The sequence below is a fragment of the Marmota marmota genome, unplaced genomic scaffold, assembly GCF_001458135.2.
Source record: "Marmota marmota marmota unplaced genomic scaffold, marMar, whole genome shotgun sequence".
Classification (NCBI taxonomy): domain Eukaryota; kingdom Metazoa; phylum Chordata; class Mammalia; order Rodentia; family Sciuridae; genus Marmota; species Marmota marmota.
The window spans coordinates 20,157,333-20,182,607 of NW_026000242.1; the positions used below are offsets into that span (position 1 = coordinate 20,157,333).

Genomic DNA, 25,275 nt, shown 5'->3' on the forward strand with positions numbered 1-25,275 from the left:
TCTGGCTCAGCGCATATCCAAGCTTCTCCCCAACTCTGGTCAGGAGGTCTTTCTTGTAGTCTCCTGTATTTGGACATCCAACCTGTCCAGTCTGTCTCAGGTAGGGTGGAGGTGGTAGATGGTACTAAAAAGATCATTTCCTACACATTAATTAATTTAATGTCCCTTTACTTTGGATTTTCATACTTCAGAGATGGTAGAACTAATTTATCTTGACTGAGAGAAAACATGTAATTCTATACAACAAAATTTTCAGGGTCTTTTATATTAATAGGTTAATTTGACCATTTATTGCAGAGTTTGTGTTACTGCATGGAAAGCACTGTATTTGTGCGAGGAAAAAAGAAAAGAGAAAAAAGGAAATTCTATTCATGAGTAAAGGTGAGTGAAAGAAAGGAAGGATTTGAAATCATTCTCTATAACAAATTTCAATCCATCTCTTCCTTTGTACCTTTGGAGAAGGAAAAAAGGATAAAAATAATTTGAAAAGCTAAGATGAGAAGGAAGCTAGAAGGAACATTTTAGTCAAATGTGCAATTTAATATATCTCAACTTATTAAGTCTCACAAAGCAATTACTGTGTCCATATCATTCATTCTGGAATGGAGAATGAGTGAACACCAAAAGTTCTCTCCTTTGTGTCCTCCTTCCCCTACAGGTTCTCCTGTTCATGCTCAGCTCCTTCTCACAGTCCTCCTACTCCAGGTCCAGCATATACTTCTGAAAATCTGTAATACTCATTAAAAACAAGGATTTTGGAAATGAGATATCTGTCATTAGATTTCCCTAGATAGTAAGCCCCACATTTGGGCCACAGTTGTATTTGGAATTTTGTCCCATCAATCTATTTATTCCTTGCCTGCTTATATTTGAGATTAAAATATAGCCTTTTTAAGGAAATTGCACTGATTTTAAAATATCTAAATATTTGAGATTTTATCAGGCTCGTCACCAATCTCCCAGAAAATAAACAATTATGAATTATCCACCCAGTTCTTTTTCTTCTTTACAAACACAGAAACCACTTCCTGGAAATTAGTCATGTTTTCAAGTTTATTCAGTGGAGGGAAATTACTGATGTAGGCTATATCATACTCACATTGAATTTTTGTGAATATTTTTGGTGTCATTCAGATTAAAAAACCACAAATATGAATCATGCTATTGGTGATCTAAACATTGTTTCCCTATAAAACGGTAGCCACTGAAAGGTAGAGATAGAAGCCAGTAGGAGCTTTCTTCAGGTGAAGGCAGTCAGGATGAAGCATCTAGCCTTCCTTGTGCTGTTGTGTCTGCCAGTCTGTTCAGCTTATCCTCTGAATGGGGCAATGAAGGAAGAGGACCCAAACATGGATCTTGTCCAGGTAATTAAAGGTGGTATCCACTGCAGCTACTGGCCAGCCCACGTAGAGAAACACATATGCCTGCTTGATCTTTCAAAAGCAGCATGACTTGATTGGAAGTTATTGTGTTGGGAAAAAAAAATTAGCATTAGCAAATGTCAGCGCTGCAGGTGAAGAATGGTTTCATTTTAACAGAGAGGGAAAGAAAGGCACAGGAAGTGGGAATAATTACTCAGGAACAGAATAGTGGTAGCAACTTTGGGGCTATGTTAAAATAATTGAGGAGGGAGAACATGCTAATTTTGGTCTTTAAATAATATCAGGTAATAGTACTTTAATTATTATTTGCTGTGTGTGGACGAAAGAATGTCTCTCACTTCAGTCTTGAGCCAGGTCTACATTAGCAATGTCAAGTGGAAAAAAATTAGATATTTTACTCAAAGTATTTACACAAGTATATCAATTTCCTCACTTGGCTAGGAAATTAAATTACAATGAAATAATAAAATAAGACATCTCAATGAAATATCAAATCAAATGTGATACTTACTTTTGTTTCAATAAACAGGGAAATAATTAAAATGTTTTTGAAATTTAAGTAAATGGCTAAAAAGTGACATGAATGACTTAAGAACTGTATTTATTGTTCCACTAGCAATACCTAGAAAAATACTACAACCTTGCAAAAGATGAAAAACATGTTTTTAGAAGAAAGGACAGTAGTCCTGTTGTTAACAAAATCCAAGAAATGCAGAAGTTCCTTGGACTGGAAGTGACAGGAAAGCTGGACTCTAACACATTGGAAGTGATCAACAAGCCCAGATGTGGAGTCCCTGACGTTGGTCACTTCAGTACATTTCCTGGCATGCCAAAGTGGGGGAAAAACCACCTTACTTACAGGTAATGGGTCCAAAGAGGTCCTCACATGTTATTGAAATTTGATTGGCTGTATCACAGGAGAAAACATTACATTACTTTCTTCACATTTTCTCATCCAGAATCGTGAATTACACACCGGATTTGCCAAGAGATGCTGTTGATTCTGCCATTGAGAAAGCTCTGAAAGTCTGGGAGGAGGTGACTCCACTCACATTCTCCAGGATGCATGAAGGAGAGGCTGACATAATGATCTCATTTGCAGTTGGAGGTAATGAAATAAAATACCAATTCATTTCGTGTTATGATCAGTTCAGGCTAAAAAAACAATACATTTGGTTGGGTTATTTATAAACAACAGAAATTCATTGTTTAGCGTTCTGGAGGCTGAGAAAGCCAAGATCAAATTGCCAGCAGATGGTGTGTCTGATGAGGGTCTATTCTGTGTTCCCACTTGGTAGAAGGGGCCAAGAGACTTCCTCCAGCCTCTTTTATAGGGGACACTAATCCCATTCATTAAACTCTCAAGACCAAATTACTTCCTAAAGGGCCCATTTTTAATACTTTCATACCAGAAATTGTTTCAACATATGGATTTTGAGGAGACACTAACATTCAGATCATTGCATTGGTATTATCTTACTAAAATGAATTTTTTTAAAAATCTGAATACTCATATTTACATTAATTGTTTTTCCACCAGCACATGGAGACTTTGAACCTTTTGATGGACCAGGACAAAGTTTGGCTCATGCCTATCCACCTGGGTCTGGACTTTATGGAGATGTTCACTTTGACGATGATGAAAAGTGGACGGAGGATGCATCAGGTGGGTCATTAAGTCCCTGAGGGTAATTTCATAAAAAATGTTGAGCTACTTAAGAATAATTTGTACAGAGTGAGCAGTGAGTGGAATAGACTGATAACTGAGATTTCTTATTAACTGAGTGGTAACTAGAAGTACCTATCTTCATTTAATCATTTTTGAAGAAATTTTGTGGGGAGGGTGGAGTACTGGGGATTGAACTCAGGGGCACTTTACAACTAAGCCACATCCCCAGCCTAATAAAATTGAATTTTATTTAGAGACAGGGTCTCACTGAGTTGCTTAGCACCTCGCCATTGCTGAGGCTGGCTTTGAACTTGCAAACCTCCTGTCTCAGACTCCAGAGCCGCTGGGATTACAGGGGTGCACCACTGCACCCAGCTGAAGAATTTTATAAAATGTGTGCATTTCCTTCTTTGCCCTCACCATATACAATGCAATAAGCACCATTTGATCTATTTCCACAACTCGAGATCTTGTGGCTGTTTTAGGACTGGCATTTTTAATTGTTTTTCATCACTTAAATTATGAAGGATTACTGAGGAATGAATTCCATTGAGTCTGCCCTGACTCTAAAATGTGCCCTTGAGTTGTTTTTTTTTTTTTTTTTTCCTTTCTTTCTTCTCATTTGCCTCCTTTTAAAAGTAAAGATCTGGAGAAAGTGCTAGGAGTGAGTAAATCTCTAGTTTATCTGTTTACATAGTACATCCTGCTGCTAGCTTGGGAGCTTTTTTTTCTTTTTTCCCCCAAGTTGGTTCTGAAAGACTTTACTAAATCTAATTATGATGGCAAAAATTAACTTGGCTTCCGAAATTTGGAAATAGATGGTTGAAGCTATTACGATTTCTGAGATTGGGTGAGATCTTCAAAGCAAATGCAAGGAGCATCTCTGCTGAGTAGATAGATCTGAACTTTGTGCCACATGAAAAGATCTAGTTTGAATGATTATTCATTTCTGCATAACTGTTCAGGCCTTTGGTGAAGTCATTTGTACTATTAATTAAACTCTTTTTATAATCTAAAGAAAAGTAGAATCCAGCTATGTTTGTGCTACAGAAAACTGGTATTGGGCATGTTTCTGTTATTTATTTTAGTGTTTTCCATGTCCAATGTATTCTGATTTTCTATTTGTTCTATTTATTTGCTGAGAGAAATGTCCAAACACAATTGTGAATGTGTCTATTGTTTTTCAGTTCTGATAATTTTTGATACAGATATTTTATTTTTTTTCTTCCATATTTTAGTGGGGCATTATAATTGTACATACTAATGGGATTTGTTGTCAAGTTTCTATTTTAAATTAAAAAGTTTGCACATCCAATGGCACCTATTACTGGGAAGATTTTTGACAATCAAAAATTATTTGACTATGATGAAGAGGGAGAAGAACAAATCAAGCTAAATCCCCGTAGGAAATATCTTAGTTTTATACTTTGAGGAATATGTAAATTAAATTCTCTGTGATTAATTTAAACTAAGGCTGAAACTGGTACATGTTACTAAATCTGAAAAATGACTAACTTTATTTTTAGACAACGAAAATCAATCTTGGTGTCTTAAAAGAAATATCTTTTGGAAATAATGTTTATCACTATTAGTATAGGAAAAGTGACCTAGTTTTCCTGCCCCAAAAAGGAACTAAGGCAGGATATAGTGAAAAACTCTCCCATATATTGACTTGTTAACCTTGAAACACACATGCATCTCTTTGAAGTATGGAACATACCAATCAACAAACCTGTCCATAAACAAGGGACAGACAAGAATGAACTGTATAGCTGGCATGTGTTCTGAATGCATATTTATGGAATAAATCAATGTTAGACTCTGAAGATTTATGGTTTTACCAATAGGGACCAATTTATTCCTGGTTGCTGCTCATGAACTTGGCCACTCCCTGGGTCTCTTTCATTCGGCCAACCCTGAAGCCTTGATGTATGCAGTCTACAAACCCAACCGGAACCTGGACCACTTCCGCCTTTCTCAGGATGATGTGGATGGTATTCAGTCCCTCTATGGTGAGTGATGCTGGACAAAACAGGCATCCAAGCTTTGCGACGATGCCACCTGAGTATTGGTGATTCAGCTCACAGCACCTTGAGAATGTTGGCAAAGCATCTAAGTCCACAGATGCATCACCTTTCCCCTCACGTTTGCTTCCCCAACTCTTTCCTTCAGGACCTGCCCCTGAAACCTTTCAGAACTCCATGGTATCCACCCAGTCTAGCCCACCAGAACCTGGGACACCAGCCTTGTGCGATCCTGCTTTGTCCTTTGACGCAGTCAGCACCCTCAGGGGAGAAATCCTATTCTTTAAAGACAGGTCAGGCTGGAAAATTGAATCTTTCTCTCTATCCTTTTGCTATACAATGCCTAAAAAGGAAAACAAACAGAAACCTGGTTGAGATTTTTAAATGAAAAATTTCCTATACGTTTGAAAACATTCAAATCTGGCTCTTATTGAATTTTTAACATCTCCAAAGAATTGTCCAGGTCATTTCTTTACAGACTTACAAGGGATGATTCTTGGTCACTGGAATGTATACTCCATGAAGACAGGGGGTTTTATCTGTTGGTTCACTTTTAAAATATCACAAGTTATAGGACTTCTTCAAAAAGTACTGGTGTACCTTTAAAAGCAGAGCAGTATCTGTATCTTTAAAATTCTACTATTTCAATTAACCAATTTTGGAAAAAGCAATATGGGCTTACACATAATATTTAAATAGTACCCAAAGACACAGGGGTATAAGAAAAATCCCACCATCTCTAACTTATAGTTCTCTAGTTCCTTCCTATGTGCAACCACTGCTACCAATTTTCTTCATTTCTTTACTAAGATGTTCTATTCATATATAAGCATAAAGAGGGCCAAGTGTGGTGGTGCACACCTCTAATACCAGCAACCTGGGAGGCTGAGACAGGAGAATCGCAAGTTCAAAGCCAGACTCAGCAATTTAGCAAGGCCCTAAGCAACTTAGTGAAACCCTGTCTCAAAATAAAAATTTTTAAAAAAGAAAGAGCTAGGGTCATGGCTCAGTGGTTAAGTGCCCCTGAGTTCAATCCCCAGTACCAAAAATTTTTAAATGAATAAAAATAAAATTACAAGTATAAAGAGGTATATAATAATTTTTGAAAAAATATTATTAATGGGTAAATAATATACACGACATTCTACAGACATTTATAATGAAATCAAGCTAAATTATCATATTGGCACTGGTTAATAGACTTGCAGTAGATTTCATTATCCTAGAATCCCATGTAGTAAGATCCAATCTAGGCTTCTGCAGAAGGATTAATTAGCACTGATTGGAAGTAAAGAAGACTATGTTTCTTTTACTTATATGTCTATTTCTACATATTTGTTATTTAATGAAGAAATACAATTGTAAATCATTTTTATGTATTGCAGATATTTATGGCGCAAATCCCCCTGGAGCTTTCAACCTGAATTGCATTTGATTTCTGCATTTTGGCCCTCTCTTCCATCAGACTTGGATGCTGCATATGAAGATAGTAGCAAGGACATTGTTTTTATTTTTAAAGGCAAGTATTGTACAAGAATTTTTAACTTGTTCACTCCATTTTATTACATTTTAGATGATCTATTACTGCAAGACCTAGTGTCAATGATTTTTAAAGATGTGTACAAAGAACATCATAAGCTTTATTTTAAAACATTCAATGAAGCTTCCTGAATAAATAGATGATATCTCATATCCATGGACAGAAAAAAAATCAGTGAGTTCAAAATGCCAATTTATCTACAGATAAATAACATTATCAATTCAAATGTCAAAATATCTTTCATGGAATTTGAAAACTTGATTCCATGATTTTTATGAAAGAGCAAAGGCCAAGAATAGCCAGGATGCTCCTAAAGGATAATAAGATGAGAATAGCTCTGGGATACAAGGTTAAGTAGGTTAGATACTGTAATATGAGGGCAGGGATAGGTCAGTGGAACTATCTAGGCTCAGTGGCTGCTTTGTTAGATTTAGACTAGATTTATGGTGCAATTCACCTGTATTACATTTTATTTGAGCTTCTATTACTTTTTGAGTTAGTTTTATTAACATGTTTTTGTAGGAAATTGCCAACTTGTTTTCAAATCAATTGATATAAAGTTTTCAGAACATTATTTTGTTGCAATAAATTATTGCTGAAGTTATCTTTTTTTTGTTTGTTTGTTTCTCATATCGACTCTTTTTGACTTCTACTTTTCTTCATCAATCTCATAGGACACAATAATTCTACTGGTCTTCTCAGGGAATTAAGTTCTTTGTAGATCCTCTAATGCATTTTTATTTTCTATGTGTTTAATTTTTTATCCTTATTATGCCTTTATTTTTTCTTTGAATTTATTCCACTATTGTTTTTATAACTTCTTAAGTTTGACTTATCTTTTTGACTGCAACGTATTTTCTTTTCTAATATAAGCATTTATGCCTATAAATATCCTCTTTTTTTCTTCATCCCACAAATTTTGATATGTGGTATCAAAAGGCACTTTGTTCCCTTTTAAGTTTTTTAATTTCCATTTTTCCCCCTTGGCTCATAACTTATTTGTTGTGAGGAAGGAATTCAGGCTGGGCTAGGATAATAAAATAAATGTGGAGGGATTAATTGGAATCCATTGGCCCAATTCACTTGAATTTGAGTGGATTTCTAGAATATTCAGAAGAAACACAAATTAGACTTGACAATTTTGAACTACCTAAGAGGAAGTGTCCAAAAAGCAACTGATCTACTGATATGACATTTGGGAGGGAGGTCTAGGTTAGAAATGTTGATTAAAAATTCATCAGCAATTGAGTACTGAATCAGAGTTCTTTACTAATTTATTTGTTCATTCATTCACTCATTCAGGAAATTTTTATTCAACATGCCAGCATCTAGACCTTGGGTTAGTAGCTGGCTTTAAAACCAGGACCTTCTCTTAATGCAGCAATGTTTTTCAACAGGAAATAAGTTTTGGGCAGTCAGAGGAAGTGAGGTACAAGCAGGTTACCCAAAAGTCATCCACATTCTTGGATTTCCTCCAACCATAAGGAAAATAGATGCAGCTGTTTATGATAAGGAAATAAAGAAAACATACTTCTTTGTAGAAGACAAATATTGGAGGTAAGGTGCAATAGAAAGAACTTTGGAGGGAAATTATTTTCTTTATTTAAGGATACTCATGCACCCCACTCTCTTTCTCTAATTTCAATTTTTGTGATTATGAGGAAGATAAGTTTAGTCTTTGCAACTTTCCAGATGCAAAGAGCTTTGAAAATGGCAATCACTGTCTACATATTCAGACACCAAAAGACATCAGGAGGGGCCCACTGAGGTCCAAAGGCACATTTACTTCTCACCCTATTACCAGTCACCATGTGACTACCTTGTGAAACCCAGGTATTGCAAGCTACAAAGCCAAGGTCTCCAAGGTCCCTGTGTGATAGATGACCAGAAGTTTGTTTTTAACCAAATGATTTAATTCACTTTGCATCTTATGTACATGTAGTCCTCATAAATTTGTGGCAGGTAGATACTTGGGTTCTATGTGTCCAAGCTTAGAAAATCAACTTTAGATACATACATACATACATACATACATACATACATAAAACCTCTGTAGCACCATGACCCTGTTTCTGGAGAAAATATTCTTTCATATGATGAGTTTATAAGCCCAGAAATGACATTATGATAGCCTTCAAAATGTTTAACCCCTCTTTGTACAAGTGGAGAAGTGTCTATAATTCTACTCTAGAACATTGACATCATTTCATACTGTTGTGTAACGGGACTTCTATACAACAATCAGCCGAATTTCTTTTCTTTGGTGCAGATTTGATGAAAAGAGCCAGTCCATGGAGAAAGGCTTCCCTAGAAGAATAGCTGATGACTTTCCAGGAGTGAAGACAAAGGTTGATGCTGTACTACAGGAATCTGGTAAGAGGATTCTCATGTTATTGCCAGTGGGGTACTTTGGGGCATTTTATGGCATCAAAATGAAGTTTTAAAGTATATTTTGGACTGTTTTGACTCTTTGCCCAATTATAGAAAATGCTACTGTGAACATTTGTGTACAAATCTTTATATAACACTTATTAAACAGTACACTTAAAATTGGTAGATTTTATGTTATGTAAATAGTACCTACATAAAGTTGCTAAAACATCACAAAAAAATGAAAAATCAAAGCAGTTTTTAAATCATTCAGTCTTCTACTCTTTTTGCTCTCTTTCTATTCCTAAAATTTTTAACTTTTCAACTTGTACAGATTGGTTTTATATTTTGTTTTTTCTTGAATAACCTCTAGTCTCTGTTTCATGCCTCCATACAAAATCAAAGGATACATCCTTATGCTGAAACCAGTATCTTTAAGATCCCTATGTTGGTATTAATATACCACCAAATGTGAGCCAGATTTACTGATGACTGATTATTTTTCTCCCCTATTTCATTCTGCTGTCCCTTCAATCCTATCCTACCTTAAGAGGCCTCTACTGGACTTCTGTTGCAATCTGCAATTGTTTACATTGTTTTTTTTGGTAAATAAATAATTGTCTTCCCATCTACTCAAAAGAGACAAAATTTGACTCCCGATAAAGGGTAGAGGGCAAAGCAAAACTTGTGCTTGCTTACTCTGAAGCAAAACTTTTACTTGCTTGCTCAGATTTTGGAGGGAGCTGTCAGGGCTTGACACTGATCTATCAGCCATAATGCTCAAGAGGCTGATGACCTTGTTATTTAAACAACTTCACCATAATGTATACAAAGTGGAAAATGAACCTCTGGCACATTTTACCATTAGTCAGATTCTCTTGGATTCAATTGCCTCCCATTCTGTGATTTCTGACCTAGCGGAGGGAGGAGAGGTTGGGAAGAAAGAGGAGCAGATAAAAGTTTTGAAAAACCATAAAATCCCATTTAAAGACAATATAATGTAATGTTTAGAGCACTGGCTTTGGAGTCAGACAGAGGAGAGGGAATCATCCTTCAATCTTTCATTAGAGATATTACCTTTGGAAAAATACAAAGCCTTCCTAATTTTCAGTTTCGTCCTCAGTAATAACACCTTACATTTTTGTTGTTGTTGTTGTTTGTTTGTTTTTTGTTTTTTTTAACAAGGATGGATGAGATAAAACATGTAAAGCATGCAACATAATGCCGGGAACAGAGAACTTCTTAATAAATGTCATCCATTATCGCTCACTCTTATTTTAAGTTATACAGGTTGTGAAACTGATTAATTTAAAGAACGTCTCATTATTTTCTTCATCTATGTTTTCAGGGTTTTTCTATTTCTTTAGTGGATCATTACAGTTCGAGTTTGACCCGAATGCCAAGACGGTGACACATATACTGAAGAGTAACAGCCGGCTACGTTGTTAAGAAAGATCAGGAGAAGCAATGTGAAATTTTTGAATTAATTTAATAATTGCTCATCTAATTTATTGTGAGTTAGAAAGATTGATTATTCCTGTATGTGCGGTGGCCAAAGACGAACCTCGCAGACATCTTTGTGGTCGTGGAGCATTGTCTGAATTTCTTCACTTGCTCTTGAATTACATTGCACAGAAGTGAGAAATGCTCATGTGCAATAAGTGAGAGGGTGTATCTTGTGGTTATTTTATTTATTATTTAATAAAGATTTTAATTTTGTTCTGTTCCTTGCTTTCTGGAGTAATTCATGCTCAAAACCTATATTGTGGACTGAGATTTGACAGATGTTCTGCCAATAGGTGTGTTAGGATCCTACATTCCATGGGTGGGTTCCATGCACATCACAAAGAAAAGTTCCTGTTCTCTGCACCAACTCAGATGTTTTAAATGTGCCGTAAACATCTAAAAAAAGGAAGCAGGTCAATAGTGGTCCTATGGCAATGGTTCTTGGCAACCTCAGGAAGTGACATTTAAGAATGCTGGAGCCTGGGACTCTGGTATATCATCTAGTGCACATTATACTTTGTTTGGAGCTCAGTGACCTCTGTTTCATTTCAAATATTTCTTCAGCAAAATTCTCTGCTGTCCTAGAGACCAAAATTCTCTTAACATCTTCACCTTCTCATTAAAATATTCTCTTGTTGCCATTATGTGTCTGGAAAACCCTGTATGATAAGAGTTTGGGTGTACATGCCAATCATCTGACAGATTTGTTACCACTAAGTCATATGCCGTAAACTACACCAATTACAACATAGAAACTAGTTCAGTCTTTCGTTGATTTACCTAAATACCACACATCAAGGTATAGAATAGTAAGGAAACCACATTTAACCCAACCTGATTGATTTTTTAGCTAGTGGGAGAAGGAAATCAAATAAATGAATGTAGATTACATATAACAACAAATGACATAAGTATTATTTTTAAAATGACAAAATGTAAAGGGAGAATAATGTTGAAGGAGGAGTTACCTGCTAAAGTTTTTTGGGTTAGAAAAGGTTTCTCTGGAGCAGTAATGAAAAAAAAAAGCATCAAAATTCAATTAGCAAGGTGGATGAGTAGAAGGAGACAGACCATTCTAAGAAAAGAAAATGAAAAATTAGTGTTGAGGTCTAGTGGTGAAAAAAATCTTGGCAGATTCAAGAAACTGAATGAAGATAAGTACCTGATCAGAGTCTTGGAAGGGAGATATATTGGAAAGGAAGATGATGTTAGGTAAGCAGAATCAAATCAGCAGGAGTCTTTCAGACATATTAAAGATATATTTTATTTTTAATGCAAAGTGGCACAATCCATCTTTATTCTGAGTGATTAGCTGGAGGGAATTGGAAGAAAGCAGTGATGAAAACTAGAACCCAGGCTAAAAGCCTATTACAGATGATGGATCCCAGGGAAGATTTAGAGACATTACTGGATTTGAGTTATATTTTATCATTATTCAGATTTAATGGTGGATTAGATAAAGAGTTATAAGGAAAAATAAGTTGCTAAGAATACTCCTTAAACTTCTGGCTTGAACAACTTCTTGGATGGCAGTGGTTTCAACAGAGTTAGGGGAAGACCTGAAGAGAAATAATTTTATGGGAGAAAGTTAAGAGTCAGGAGGAATCATGTCATTGTTAGATTTATAATTTCTGTAAGATAACCAAGTAAAGGCATTAAAAGGCAATAGATAAGGGAATCTGAAGCTCAAAAAAAGTAAATATAACTGGCAGTTTGGTGGCTTCACACAAGTCCTGGGAATAGATAAAGTTATATGGGATACTGCAGAGATAAAAGAATATGGTTCAGGACTGATTGTTATAAAATCAAGTGTCACTAAGTTGAGGTCAGGCTGTGCTGTGGCAATCCCCAATTGTCAGTGTCTTTCCACTGAAAGTGCATCATGGTGTTCTATTTGGGTATTTAAGTAATCCTCACTTCAAGATCCAGGCTAGTAAAAGACCTTGAGCTCTGCCCTTCACTGTAGCACAGGGAGTTACTGATACTTCTCACACCAACTCCTAAAGCTCTATGTGGAGATAACAGACATTATTCTGTTCACATTTCACTGGCCAAAGAAAATTACATTGCCTAACCTAATGCCAAGGATGGGGAAATGATATCCTTTCACTCACCTGGGAGGAGAATCAGAAAGTTCCTAGATAGCACTAATCATAATCACAAGGACATTTTCTTTCTTTCTTTTTCTATGCTTTTTTTCATTAGTGCATTATAACCATACATGATAGTGGGTTTGTTTTGATGTAATCATGCATGAAATATACATTATTCCATTTCAGTCTCTAGTACCTCCTCCTTCCTTGCCCCTCTCCTCCTCCCCATGCACCTTCTCCTCCCCTGGTCTTCCACTCATGTATTTACAGGAATATATACAGGTGGAATTCATGGCACATTCACACACGCACACAGAATAATTCATTCAACCTCATTCTGATGTCCTTCTCCTTTTGTGTCCCTTCCCTCATCCTGTCAACCCCCACCGCACCCTTTTCCTTTCCTCTGATATCACAAGAGACTTTTTCTTGGGGAAAAAAGAAAGTGTAATTTCTTTATTTTAAATATTTGACACTAGTTTTTTTGAATTGGAAATACATAAAAATGACCCAAAAATCCAAAAGGAAAGAAACATTTATTTAATAAAATAAATGATTTTTCTTTTTCTGTTTCTCTCATCTCAGCCACCCAGTTTTCTGGTGCAGATGTGAGCAATGCTACTAATTTCTTATGAATCCTTTCATCTTCTCTATGCATTTATAACATTAACTAACTATGTCCTTTAAATTTTGTGGTTTTTTTTTTTTACCCAAAGGATAGCATCCTGAACCATATTCTTATCCCACTCTTCACTTTTTCTCACTTGATGTCTCTCAGAGACTGTTCTGTATCAGTAAGAGAGGGATGGCCTCATTCCATTAAATAGCTATATAGTAACCCACTATATGAATCCATAATTTAAGATTACCTTATTTGTATGAATTTTGGATTTGTTTTCATTTTTTTTTTACAAAAACATTACAAGTATCCTTTTACATATGTCATTTCACAGATGTGAGTATATCTACTGAAAAACTCTACCGTTATGGGCTAGATAAAGAAACAAGAACTGGAAGAGAAATTCAATGATTTGGTGATGCAGAAGTCACGGAGGAGCCCAACAATAGTAGCATGGATGGAACAATGGGGGCAGAAATCTGACCAAAGTATGCCTTAGGATGGTTTTCGTACAGATTGATTTAATGAACAGAACTCAGTGGCTCACCAACTAGCAAGAAAGCCTCAGAGTAGCTTTTAGTTGTGGTTTGATCAGTCTCTTCACCTGTTCTTTTGACTCTGCCTTCTGAGTGATACCTAGATGTCCTCCTAGTGGCCTAGCAACATCAGGACTATGTGTCTGCCACACATTATCTCTATGCACCAAAGAAGACTTCTCCACTCTCTCTGAAACAGGCCAGAGGACCACACCCCCCCCAGAAGACCCTTATCATAATTAATCAGAAACCCCCATTATATTTGTAATACATAAGTTCCTCTTCTTCAGAAAGCTTTATATCAGCAAAAACTTCTGCATGCAGAAGGGCATTGTGGTTGATAGTTTCCTCTTTTTGCAAAGGCCAGGTTTGCAGGAAAAAAAAAAGTGAAACCTCTGTCTAGAGGATGAAATGAAATGCACTTGTCACATGAACCTCCTAGCCAGCGGCCCCCCCACCCGCCTCCGTGCGCGCGCGCACACACACACACACACACACTGGATATAAGGTTCAAAGAGTTTCTGTACTCATTGCCACCTCTGAACTCTGCAGTCAATAAATCTGCTTCCTGAAGATTCCTCAGGTGTCCGGCCTCTTCTGTCCTATTTCATTCCCTGGCTGGGCTATCTTTGGTCATGGAGCCACACTTACTATAGAAACAAGACTGGTTAGACCCTTGGAGGTGGAGACATGCTTAATCTCATACCAATTATGTGGTCACTAGTCAGTGGATGAGTTGACTCTGAGGCAGCATCAGTGCTTTCCACCAAGAACAACTGTGCTTTGAGGAAGGAGAAAGTGTATGCAAAAATTAGTTGTGGGAAAATGTTGGCAAAGCCCTCAGAAAGTGCTTTCTTCTGTGTTTCCGGGTTTGATTAATGGTTCTCATGAATGCTCTTATTTGGTTGGGGTGGGATTAAAGATAAAAAGAAACTTTAGTTTATAGGCACCATAAAGTGCTTTACATGTGCAATTCATTTAATCCTCATAATAACCATGGTAAATAGTAATCTCTTTATATTACAGACTCTTAGCCTCAGAAGGATGATTTCCCCAAGATCAGCAACCATTGAACAGTAGCACCAAGATTCTCCTCCAGAACTCTCTGGATTCAAAGATTTTATTCTTCTTCAGACTCAGGTAACAGAACATAAATCAGCCTAAGATAACTTTGCCTCCGTGATTCTCTTGTTAATGTCTTTGCTTTCAAGGGCATAAAAGTTTGACCGTACTGTGGTTCTCTGAGATTGCTGAGTTATCTCACCATGGTATTTCTGATTCTCAGTCCTTGATATGTGAAAACCTCTGAGAACAGTTAGCACTAAGACGAAATGTAGTCTGACTCAGAATCCTGACACTGACTCAGAATTCACCTCCAGAGTTACCAGGAAAGTACTGGATTGATAGCACATTTCACATGTTTGGAGACAGTAAACTAAACAATATTAAGTGGACTCTTTTAGATACCTGAAGCTGGAGAAATCTGATTCTTATGGTTCTACCATCCCTTCAACATGTGTGACCTCCCCAGGCTTGTTTCTTCTTCAGTGTTCCTGGTACAGACAGCAGCACCACTTTCTTATTGAGTTTTCCTCTTAAAATCTCAGTCATCTTTGACCCTTGTTTTTCCCCCTTGTGGGCTCCATTCCCTCAGCTGTTGTAGCCTGTGTCATGTCTAGAAAGGGAAAAGTAAGGGATGGGTACAGCATGAGAGGAGCAGGGTAGACAAGAAGAAATACGTGAGAAGTGTTACTCAATTCTTGTGGTTGTCTACCTACCTGTGTGCGCTCACATTGCCTCTATTCTTACCTACTTTCTTCTTTTTCTTTATCTACGAAAACTCAACCATGCCTCAAAGCCTGGATCATTTTCCACCTTGCCCATGAAGCCCATATAAAATTAACTTCTGACTCAGATTTAACAAGTTATGGAATCAATTCTGGCATAACCACTTTCTTAGAGCTGATGATGTTGAATCAGTATCTGTTCAGAACAGGGACTGAGACAGAACTGGAGTTGAAGAAACTGTTCCAGATTCAGGCACCAACAAGAAGTGACAGTCCAGTGAGCAAAACATACATTCAAAAGGGATAAAAGCAGAGTCCAGTCACAATTGAGTCAAGCAGGTGAGGTTTGCAAATGAGTCAGTGGCAATCCCAGGAAGTGGGAGGAGCACCGAGAACAATCTGAGGTGAGCAGGCTGGAAAATCCAGGCAGGGAGGCAAGCAGAGTGCAGGTGGGAGGCAGGGTCCCAACAGGTAACACCTTGGATGGTTGGAGTAGAAATCTATTTATGAGTGACAGCTCATTGCTGACTTAGTAGCAAAACAGGAATCTCTGAACAGGAACTAAAGCAGAAAATAAATAACCCAATCTGCCACCTCCGCATACTTTGGGATTCAGCTAATGACTTTTAAATAGACTTGTAACCTGTATGGAAAAACCGGACTGTTTTCTCCTCTATACCCACAATACTACTGACACCAGAAATATGGGGTTTTCCCCATACCAATCAATTCTCCAACTCAACCAACACCAACTAGGTGTCCTATAATTCAATTCTGACACTAACTACTGGGAGTTAGTACAGACCCCGCAGGTTAAGAGTCCAGTCCCATTCGATTGCTCCCCTCATTTCAGACACCAGATGCATATTGGGGCCACCCAATATCTGACAGACCATCTATAAATCAGGGTCCTGCAACCCACTCCTCATGATTGTTAATTTGCCAGAAAAGCTCATGATACTCAGGGAAACATTTACTTATGTTTACCAGTTTATTGTTACAAAGGATGAAAATGAAAAGGCCCATTCACGGGTCGAGGTAGGTGGAAGGGCACAGAGTTTCCACACCTTCTTGGCTTGCGGCCTCCCACTACCTCAATGTGTTTTTGTTCACCAACCAAGAAGCTCTCAAAATCCCATATTTTAAAATTTTTTATGGAGACTTTCTCACTTAAGCACCCTAGACATGATTTCCAGTTCCTCTCCCATCCCTAAGATTTAGAGGTGGGGCTTCTAATCATGGGTTGGTCTCTGCAGTGACCACTCCTATCTAGGACCCTGCAAAGAGTCACCTTATTAGAGTAAAAGATGCTCTTGCTCTTATCAACCAGACAATTCCACAGGATTGGGAGTTCTGTATCAGGAGCTAGGGTCAGAAACCAACTATTAAGACTCATTTCCACCCACGTTTACACTGGTATTAGGAGCCCTGTCTCAGGAATCTGGGCAGAGGCCAAACACAGAAGATTCTCATGCACATATATCACTCAGAAAATTCCAAGGGTTAAGGGCTCTGTTTTAGGAACTGGGGGTGGAGAACAAAGTATATTTCTTATTATTTCATGGATTCCTACGTCAGGACAAGACCTGTATTAATGATAAACTAATGAGAATTTTCAGAAAGAGGGAAGGTAGATATTTCAGTGGTTCCTACCTCTGGTCAATTTTGGTTCAGAAATTTGGGAATATGTTTGCATGTTCAGGAAAGGAACAAATGGTTCAAGCTTTGGATAGACGAATGCTGAGAATAGGCTGGGATTGCCAATAAATAGCCACAGACGGTGATAGCAAAACAGAAAAGAAAGTAAATAAATACAACCTGAATAAACGTGGATGTAGATTTTTCTGTAGTAAAACCTCCAAATAAGAATGAAACCTAGAGGTTAACTAGGTTATCGTATGCAGAGGACCTATCCAAGGATACAGCTAATATCCACACTCAAACCTGCAGCTATTGAAATAATATATGTGTGCTCTTTTAATCTGCTAAATTTGCCGTATTTTTCTGCTTAACAACGGATATCTAATAAAACGAACGATCTCCTTATATGGAGCCTTAGCCACACAACAATTATCCATGTAATTCAGGGACAAATTCAGTTCTGTTAAGAAGGTCTGGAAGCATAAATACTTCATCCCTTTGTTGAGCTAACAGTCTGGCAAAGATACCCTTAACAAAGAGAGACATTACTGTGTCTAAGGTGAGCTTTAAGACAACATTTTGAAATGGGGAAAACTGACCATCAATGTCCTCATTTGATTTGGGGTACTTTTTTCTTTCTTTCTTTCTTTCTTTCTTTCTTTTTTTTTTTTTTTTTTTTTTTTTTTTGTATTTTACTCACCTATTTATTCAGGCACCAAGCAGCACTTGCATTTATTAATAAAATTATGCACAATAACAAGTTTGAGGTGTGTATGCTACAAATTTCCCTTTCCTACAGTTGACCAATATTAGGTAACATGTTCAACATGCTTATTAAGAGACAGAGAGATGACAGAATCAGAACAAAATACATGCACACACACCACAGAAAGAGAGACAAAGTCAGAGGCAGAGAAAAAGAGACAGAGGGGAGGAAAAAGGAGACTCAGTGGTAAGAACAACTGTAGGCAAGAATATGTGAGCCACATTCGAACTGTAGGAAGATGATCCAGGTGAGAACAGAAGAAGGGGAAGTCTGTGAGTTGGTGAAGGACGAGGGAGGGGCAAGGTCAGTGAAGAGGGAAAGGACCTGGATGACAGGCAGGACTGCGGGAGGAAGTTACACTAGGAAGTTCCAGCTGCGAAGTAGCCTGGAGATCAGGGAGGGGAGACTGGCTTGTAGAGCAGTTTCTTCTTAAACTCTGGGTGAAACAGAAGACTTGGCAGGGGGACCTTGATGCTTCAACTACCAGGAGCAGAAAGAATTTCAACTGGTCACCCAAGAAGCAAAGTCCAGCTGCTAAGTGCAGAAATGGCTGTTGGTATGAAGCGGTTTCTGGGGCTCGGATGGCAGTTTTGCCTCCTTCACTCCAACATTTATTGATTAAGTAATTCATTTAACAGACGTCCACTGAGGATCTGCTGTATAGCAGGCTCCATGCTAGGAACACAGAACTTACCAGACACTGCCCCACTCTTGCAGAATGTATGTTCTCCAGAAGGAGATGGAGAAGTGAGCAGCCTGCGTGATTTACTGAGTGTTGTGGCCGTGGTGGGGAAGCACAGAGAATTGTGGGCAACCCTTCATCCCCAAGACCAAGAGATGGGGGTGGGGGGCTTCCAATAGGAGTAATGGAGAAGGGAGAAGCCAAGAGCAAGACCTTAGGAGGCAAGAGGCAGGGAGGTGGTGCATATGAGGAAACAAGGGTATTAGAGGGTTTGGGAACTTGTGTTCATCAGTGCTTTTCGAACCATCTGCAGTGAAGCTCTAACTTTCTTGAATGTCCAATAAATCACAGACCAATACTTTTATAGAATATAGTAAAGAGAAATTAGTTAGAAAATGAAAGACAAAGATATTAAGAAAGCCTCATTTTCAAATTATTGGAGTCAGAAGACATATGTCCCTGTGTCAGACTGCTACAAGAGCTCTAAGTACTTAGTCTCCATTTTTTCCCACCTTTTAATACATAAGACAGGCATTACTGAGATGGGGGAAGTTAGAGAACTCTATGGCCAGAAGTTCTTTCTGCATATAGCTGGCACTCAGGTTGCTGAAAGCCAGATCTAAGGAATCAATCATACACCTGGCTGAATTGTGGAATCCTCACAGCACCTGATAACAATCGGGATATTATTCTGGTAGAGACAATGGGACCCTAGCAACTGGAACAGGGGTGGGAAAGTTGGGAGAGGAGTTGGGAAAAACTAACCTTCCCTCACTATCCCTCCTTCAATGGACTTTTATCATTGCAAATCTTTTTACTACTCGAAATAAACCTTTAGTCTGACTTGACTTTCCAATAAATGGCCTCTGGTTAAAAACATAAAACAGGAAAAAAATCCCACAAAAGCTATTGTCCACTCCTTTTCTTCAGTCCTTGCTAGTTACCTCCTCAGGCTTCAAGACTCTGGTCAGGAGCTACCTTCTTTGAGATGCCCTCTCTATTCTCCTGGCTCTGTTGGATATCCTGCCCAAGAGCTTCTGAAATACTTACCACACTACATTGTAATTATTGCCTTAAATGTATCCTTCATTAAACTGCAACTTCTTTGAGTTGTATATCATTCTTTGTCAAGGATACAATAATTAATACAAAGTGGGTGCTTAATAAATGATTGTGGAATAAATGAATAAATTTATCCCTAAGCCTAGGGAGGAAGTATGTCTGATCTTGGAGTGAAGAACAAGAGGAGTTGTCAGGCCATAGGTCTGAGGAGAGAGGGCATCCAAATAACTCCACGAACAATGGCAGAAAAGCACTAGAAAACTTGCTGTGTTCAGGAACTTTGGAGGAGATGCTTAGAGGTCAAGAAAAGGGTGAGCATTCTTGGTATGTTTTTAAGAGAAAATGATGAAGAATTCAGCTTATTAAGTCACCACATGAAATTTTATTCAGTAAATGAAACGACTGAGTTAAATGTCTCCATAAGTTAAAAAGTTTCTGATTTTTAAGTGTGTAATGATTTATTTGCCACCTAAATTCATTCACTAATCATTTGATCACAGCATCACATTTGATTTGGAAGCAGGAAGGATATCAATTGAAAATCAGGAACGTACTCGGTCAGCTAACAAGCACCACAAAGTACCCTCTACTACATATACACTGCCTTTCCTCAGCAACTCAACAGACGAACATTATCTCATTAAGCTCCACAGGGAAGGGTGACCTGGTCTTCCAGAAATTTAAGTAAGGGAGATTGTCTGGTTATTTATTGCTATATAACAGCAATGACAACACACACACACACACACACACACACACGCGCGCGCGCTCCGAAATTTAGTAAGTTACAACAACAGTCACCCTTGGTTGTGTGGGTTGACTGTTTACAGCTGTGCAGTTCTGGCTCAGGCGCACTCGCATTCGGGGGCTGCAGTTAGAAAATTAGTAGAGATGGAGTCATCACAGGCTTCTTCCCTCGTGTGTCTGACACCTGCTGGAATGGAAACAGCCTCACCCCTCAGCACAGCCTCTTCATCTGCTGGCTTGGGCTTACTCACCCTGTGTGGTCTCAGCAAAGTCAGGCATCCTTATATGGAGACGCAGCGCTCCAAAAGTAAGTGTTCTGAGACTTACATGAAGGCTGCCAATCTGCCACTTACTTTTGCTTGTTCTAGTGGTCAAAATACTCACAGAATACACCCGTATTTAAGAGGAAAGGGCATAGACCTAATTTTTCAAAGGAAGGGAGAAAAATGCCAGAAATTTGAGGCCATTTTTTATTTGTCCTAGAGGTATTTAAGGATTCATATGAACTTGATCCTTACAAGGTCAATAGGAGACACAGCTCTTTGGAGACAGTCTTCTCTAGACCATGGACGTGGTAAGTGGCAGACAAGTGGATATCTAGATGGTGACACATGTGTGATTTTATCAGTATAGCTTTCCCAGTATTATCATCAACTGATCCAAGCATGTGTGCATGTTATATGACTTTATAGCATAATTTATCTTGAGAATACACCATCTCAGCAGTTATACTTAGAATCACATTTAGCTCATGACGATGACAATGATGCTTGAATACTTGATCACATGACTGTCCCTTGGACAAGGCTTTCAAATTTACACAGGGGATGATTCAATGTGTGGTTTACCATGCAGATTCAGCTAAAAATGTTTCTTTTTAAAGTCATTTTATCTCATCACAGAGAAGCAATTTCCTCAGGAAATTTACTTTAAGAAGTTGATATCCACTTCCCTGTCCCTTGAATCATTTTTTCCAAGAAATAAATAATTTTTCCCTAAGAAATAAAACAGCTTAGCACATCTGGATCTTGATTTTCCCATCTTTCATGTGAGAAGTTTTAATAAAGTGATTTGAAGGGGGAGGGTACTGGAGATTGAACTCAGGGGCACTCAGCCACTGAGCCACATCCCCAGCCCTATTTTATATTTTATTCAGAGGCAGGGTCTCACTGAGTTGCTTAGCACCTCGCTTTTGCTGAGGCTAGCTTTGAACTCACGATCTTCCTGCCTCAGTCTCATCCCCCTCCCTGAGGTGCTGGGATTACAGGCCTGTGCCACTGCACCTGGTTTAAAGCAATTTTAAAAAGCTTTGTTTCAAGTCTAAGAAGAATCAACACTCACTGGGCAATAGGACAAGCATTGAAGTAGATCAACATTGCACACTTTTTTTATTTAACTCTCTTGAAAACCATTTTTGAAGATATTATTATTATTTCTATTTTCCAAGAAAAGGAACTGAACCAATAAACAGTAGCAGTTATTATGAAAAATAAATCTCTTCAGTGATTCTTCAGTGCCTTCCAAGATAATTCCCACTTCATCTTGACATCCATGAACTTCCATGCTCAAATTGTGAAATGCCTTACAAGATGGCACCCCTTCCTCCCCTATCCTTCAGTAAATAAACAAAGAGGTAAATAAACAAGTACAGTAAGATCTCTCATTCTTTCAATGTGTCTCAAACTTTGTTTTCTTGTCATTATACATACTTTATGTTTACGTACATCTCTGCCTTGGTTTTTATCCCTGTCTTGTATTTTCTTTTAAATAAAATATATTTTTATATGATAGATTCTGCTCACTGCAGTGCTTTGTACAAACTAAATGTTCTATGTAGGAAAGGCTATATTCAATTGGAAGGGCCTCAACAGGTAGATCACTAATGACTTCATGCAAAGGTGTCTCAAGTTCTTTGAACAGTCAAAATGTTCAGTCAAACTTGCACAGTCAAAATTGAATAAAGCAATATATAAATTACCCAATGAAATGATGAAGTTATAATTTTAGAATTTATACTGTGAAATATATGGGCAAGAACACATTGGTTAATGATTTATTTTTATTTTTCTGTCAAAGAGTCAAAAAGTTTACATAAATCTCACTCACTCCTTCAGCAAGTAAGCGTTATTCTTGTATGAACGACTGAATGGAAGCCCTAAGAGTGTCTCCTCAATACCAAAATAGTAAAACAGAAGCAATCTCATATTCCTGGGAAGAATTACAGAGGTTGCTTCCAGCATCAAAGACTTAAAACAAGCTGCATGAAGCCAGGAAGGTATCAATGCCATGCTTTTGGACGTTCAGAAGCATGAGACCAAATAAGCCTCTTTTTTATATCAATTACCCAGTCTTGGGTATTTTGTTATAACAACAGAAAATGGACCGATTGGATTGTATGCTGGTCTGGTAAAGCTGACTGTCTTCTCCATAGCAACCAGATAATCTCTCTCTTTTCCCCATAAGTAGTTTTCAATTTGAACTGATTTGAGCTAAATTGCTATCTGCTCAATTTCAATAAGTTTAAGGAATTATCTACAACCAACCAAACAAACAATAACATACATATGCAAATAACTCCTCATTGGGGATGATAGAAATGAATGCAGTATGAACTGAGTTATTAGGAAACTCCTGAAATCTCTAGGCAGGTGCCTGAGTATCTTCTTTAGGGTAACAATACATCCTGATAGTTGAGACATTTTGCCACAGTCTGGCTGGGCACAAATAACAGGGAGGTGACAAACAACTTGAAGGTTCAAGCGGGAACTACTTTATTGCGAGTGAACTCAACGGGGGGAACTGAGCAAGAACTCAAAAGTAGCGGGCACCCAAGGTAGCAGGAGCCGGTTCTCTGCCGGACAGCAGAGGTATATATACTTAACTAATTACACACAGCTTGACTCAATTATCATCATCTAGATACAGCAGTCAGCCAATAAGGAATCCTCATCATCTTATTGGCTCGCTGGCGTTGCTTCACAAACCACTCCTCCTAGCAAAGTGCCAGGCCATCTTGACTTGATTTGCATCCCCAACAACATTTCAGTTTGCAAATAGTCTGAATTTGATCCTGTGGACTTGTAAGACCATGTGCCCGTCCCTAAAGCATAGACAATGTCAGCCAGCAAATTCTTTGAGCAAATTCTGGACCCAAAATCTAACTTTATGGTGAATGAACATGCTGAAAATGAAATTTGAGCTTCCAATTGGAGTGGAACAAAAGTAAAAGCAATCAATTCTCAGTACTCATAGTACATTTCAAAGCTACTTCTAAATCTATATCAATAAAATTAAAGAATATAGCATCTTATTAGGCTTGAAGATCTGTGAATCAATATTTAAGAAAGATCTATCAGTCTTTCTCTATCTTTCCTCAACAACTCAGCCAAGATGTCTGCACATTCACAGATTTGTATTCTGCACCTGTTTTATAATTCAAAGACCTGAGCTCCAGACCTTTCACTATTTGCTGGCTGTATGATCTCAGACTAATCATTTAAGTAGTATGAGCAATGACAGAGTCTTCATGTGTCAAAGGGAACTGATAATTTCTGCCCCAATTGCTCTCTAGGATTGCTGAAAAGACAAAGTGAGCTCATGTATGTAAAAGATGTCAAGCCCTGCTCATGTTTAATATTGCTCATTTCATCCAGTGCATCATTGATTAAACAAAAACAACAGAGCATATTGGTTGTTATTCCAAAAGATTAGAGGCAGAGATTCGAGTAATCTAGAAAAATAAGAATAAAATGCATAAAAGAAGCGTACACATTTTGCATCATGTAAAAATTTCTCTTTGTTAAAAGTAGACACAAATTCAGCAAGACAAAACATAATCTGAACCTGATTCACAGAAAAGGGATCTCAAGGCAAGAGATAAATTTACTTTAGAAACATACAAATAAGCCAGTCATAGTCTGAGGATTGCATCCCTGCATCTCATAGGGGCTTCCTGAGAAGGTTGCATCTCAGACCCAGGTGCACAAGAGCTGAAGGCTAGGAAGATTTGTCCTGACTGGTCCCACTTGAACACACTATAAGACTCTCTGGTTTGACCTGTTTAGAAAGAGCTGCTCTTGAGAAAGAATGTTGGTTATACAAACACTGTGTTCCTTGTCTGTTATCAGTGCCCCATTAATCTGCCCATCTTATTGTTTCATAAATTACACAAAAGAAGAAATATTATTGGCATACAGATGAATAAAGAACACAGTCAAAGCTAAGGCAAAATGATCGTAGCAGGTCATATCAATCCCTATAGATGTGTCACTCAAAACATCCACTCATCTCACTGACAAATAAATTATTCACCTTGAAAAGGTGAACTTTAATAAATGAACTTTAATTATACAGATAAAGTATTTTTGCAAACAACTGAACCTGAAGTGTCCAATTTTTCATTTGTTCCTTCATCCAGCCAACAGTTATGGCTTATCTCCTAAGTGCCAGGCAGAAAAACTGAGGGAGTAGTATAAACTCTCACCAGAGAGAGAGAAAGAGAAAGAAAAAAAGGATAGAGCTATGATCCCAGAAAGTTTCTTCAAGGAATGAGGAGGTTAGGGGTCAGAAAGGAAAGATAGAGAGGCAAGTTCCATTGAAAAGAGATTGTTTAATGATGCAGTAAAGAAAAAAAAAGTTGCTAATCAGTGAAGTAAAGTACCAGAGCAAGTGAAAATATCAACAGAAAAATCTTCGATCACAGTGTCAATTCCAGCTAACGTTAGCCACAGGCCTCTTTGTTGTCCTGCAGGCACCCTGAGGAGGAAATGGTTATAAATGTGGGGGTGGAGGAACACAAACATCTCCATTCTCAGATGAATTTGTTAAAGAAATCCCCTGACAGGGTGAGAC

General features: G+C 37.9%; 1 protein-coding gene across 1 annotated transcript; it reads left to right on the forward strand.

Moving 5' to 3' along the window:
• Nucleotides 1-1,259: 1,259 nt before the first annotated feature.
• Mmp10 (matrix metallopeptidase 10) lies at nucleotides 1,260-10,638 on the forward strand. Its single transcript, XM_015489689.2, has 10 exons — nucleotides 1,260-1,364; nucleotides 1,999-2,243; nucleotides 2,342-2,490; nucleotides 2,923-3,048; nucleotides 4,899-5,063; nucleotides 5,224-5,368; nucleotides 6,461-6,594; nucleotides 8,013-8,172; nucleotides 8,885-8,988; nucleotides 10,334-10,638. Exons 1-10 carry the CDS (start codon nucleotides 1,260-1,262, stop codon nucleotides 10,432-10,434), a joined length of 1,434 nt encoding a protein of 477 aa, XP_015345175.1. The 3' UTR covers nucleotides 10,435-10,638.
• The last annotated feature ends 14,637 nt before the right edge of the window (nucleotides 10,639-25,275 follow it).

What these genes read in the sequence shown, in the direction of transcription:
- Mmp10 (XM_015489689.2), top strand. Translation starts at nt 1,260, where the DNA reads ATGAAGCATCTAGCCTTCCTTGTGCTGTTGTGTCTGCCAGTCTGTTCA. An exon ending in CAAACATGGATCTTGTCCAG is followed by an intron (nt 1,365 to 1,998) that starts GTAATTAAAGGT and finishes TTGTTCCACTAG; the next exon opens with CAATACCTAGAAAAATACTA. An exon ending in CATTGTTTTTATTTTTAAAG is followed by an intron (nt 6,595 to 8,012) that starts GCAAGTATTGTA and finishes GTTTTTCAACAG; the next exon opens with GAAATAAGTTTTGGGCAGTC.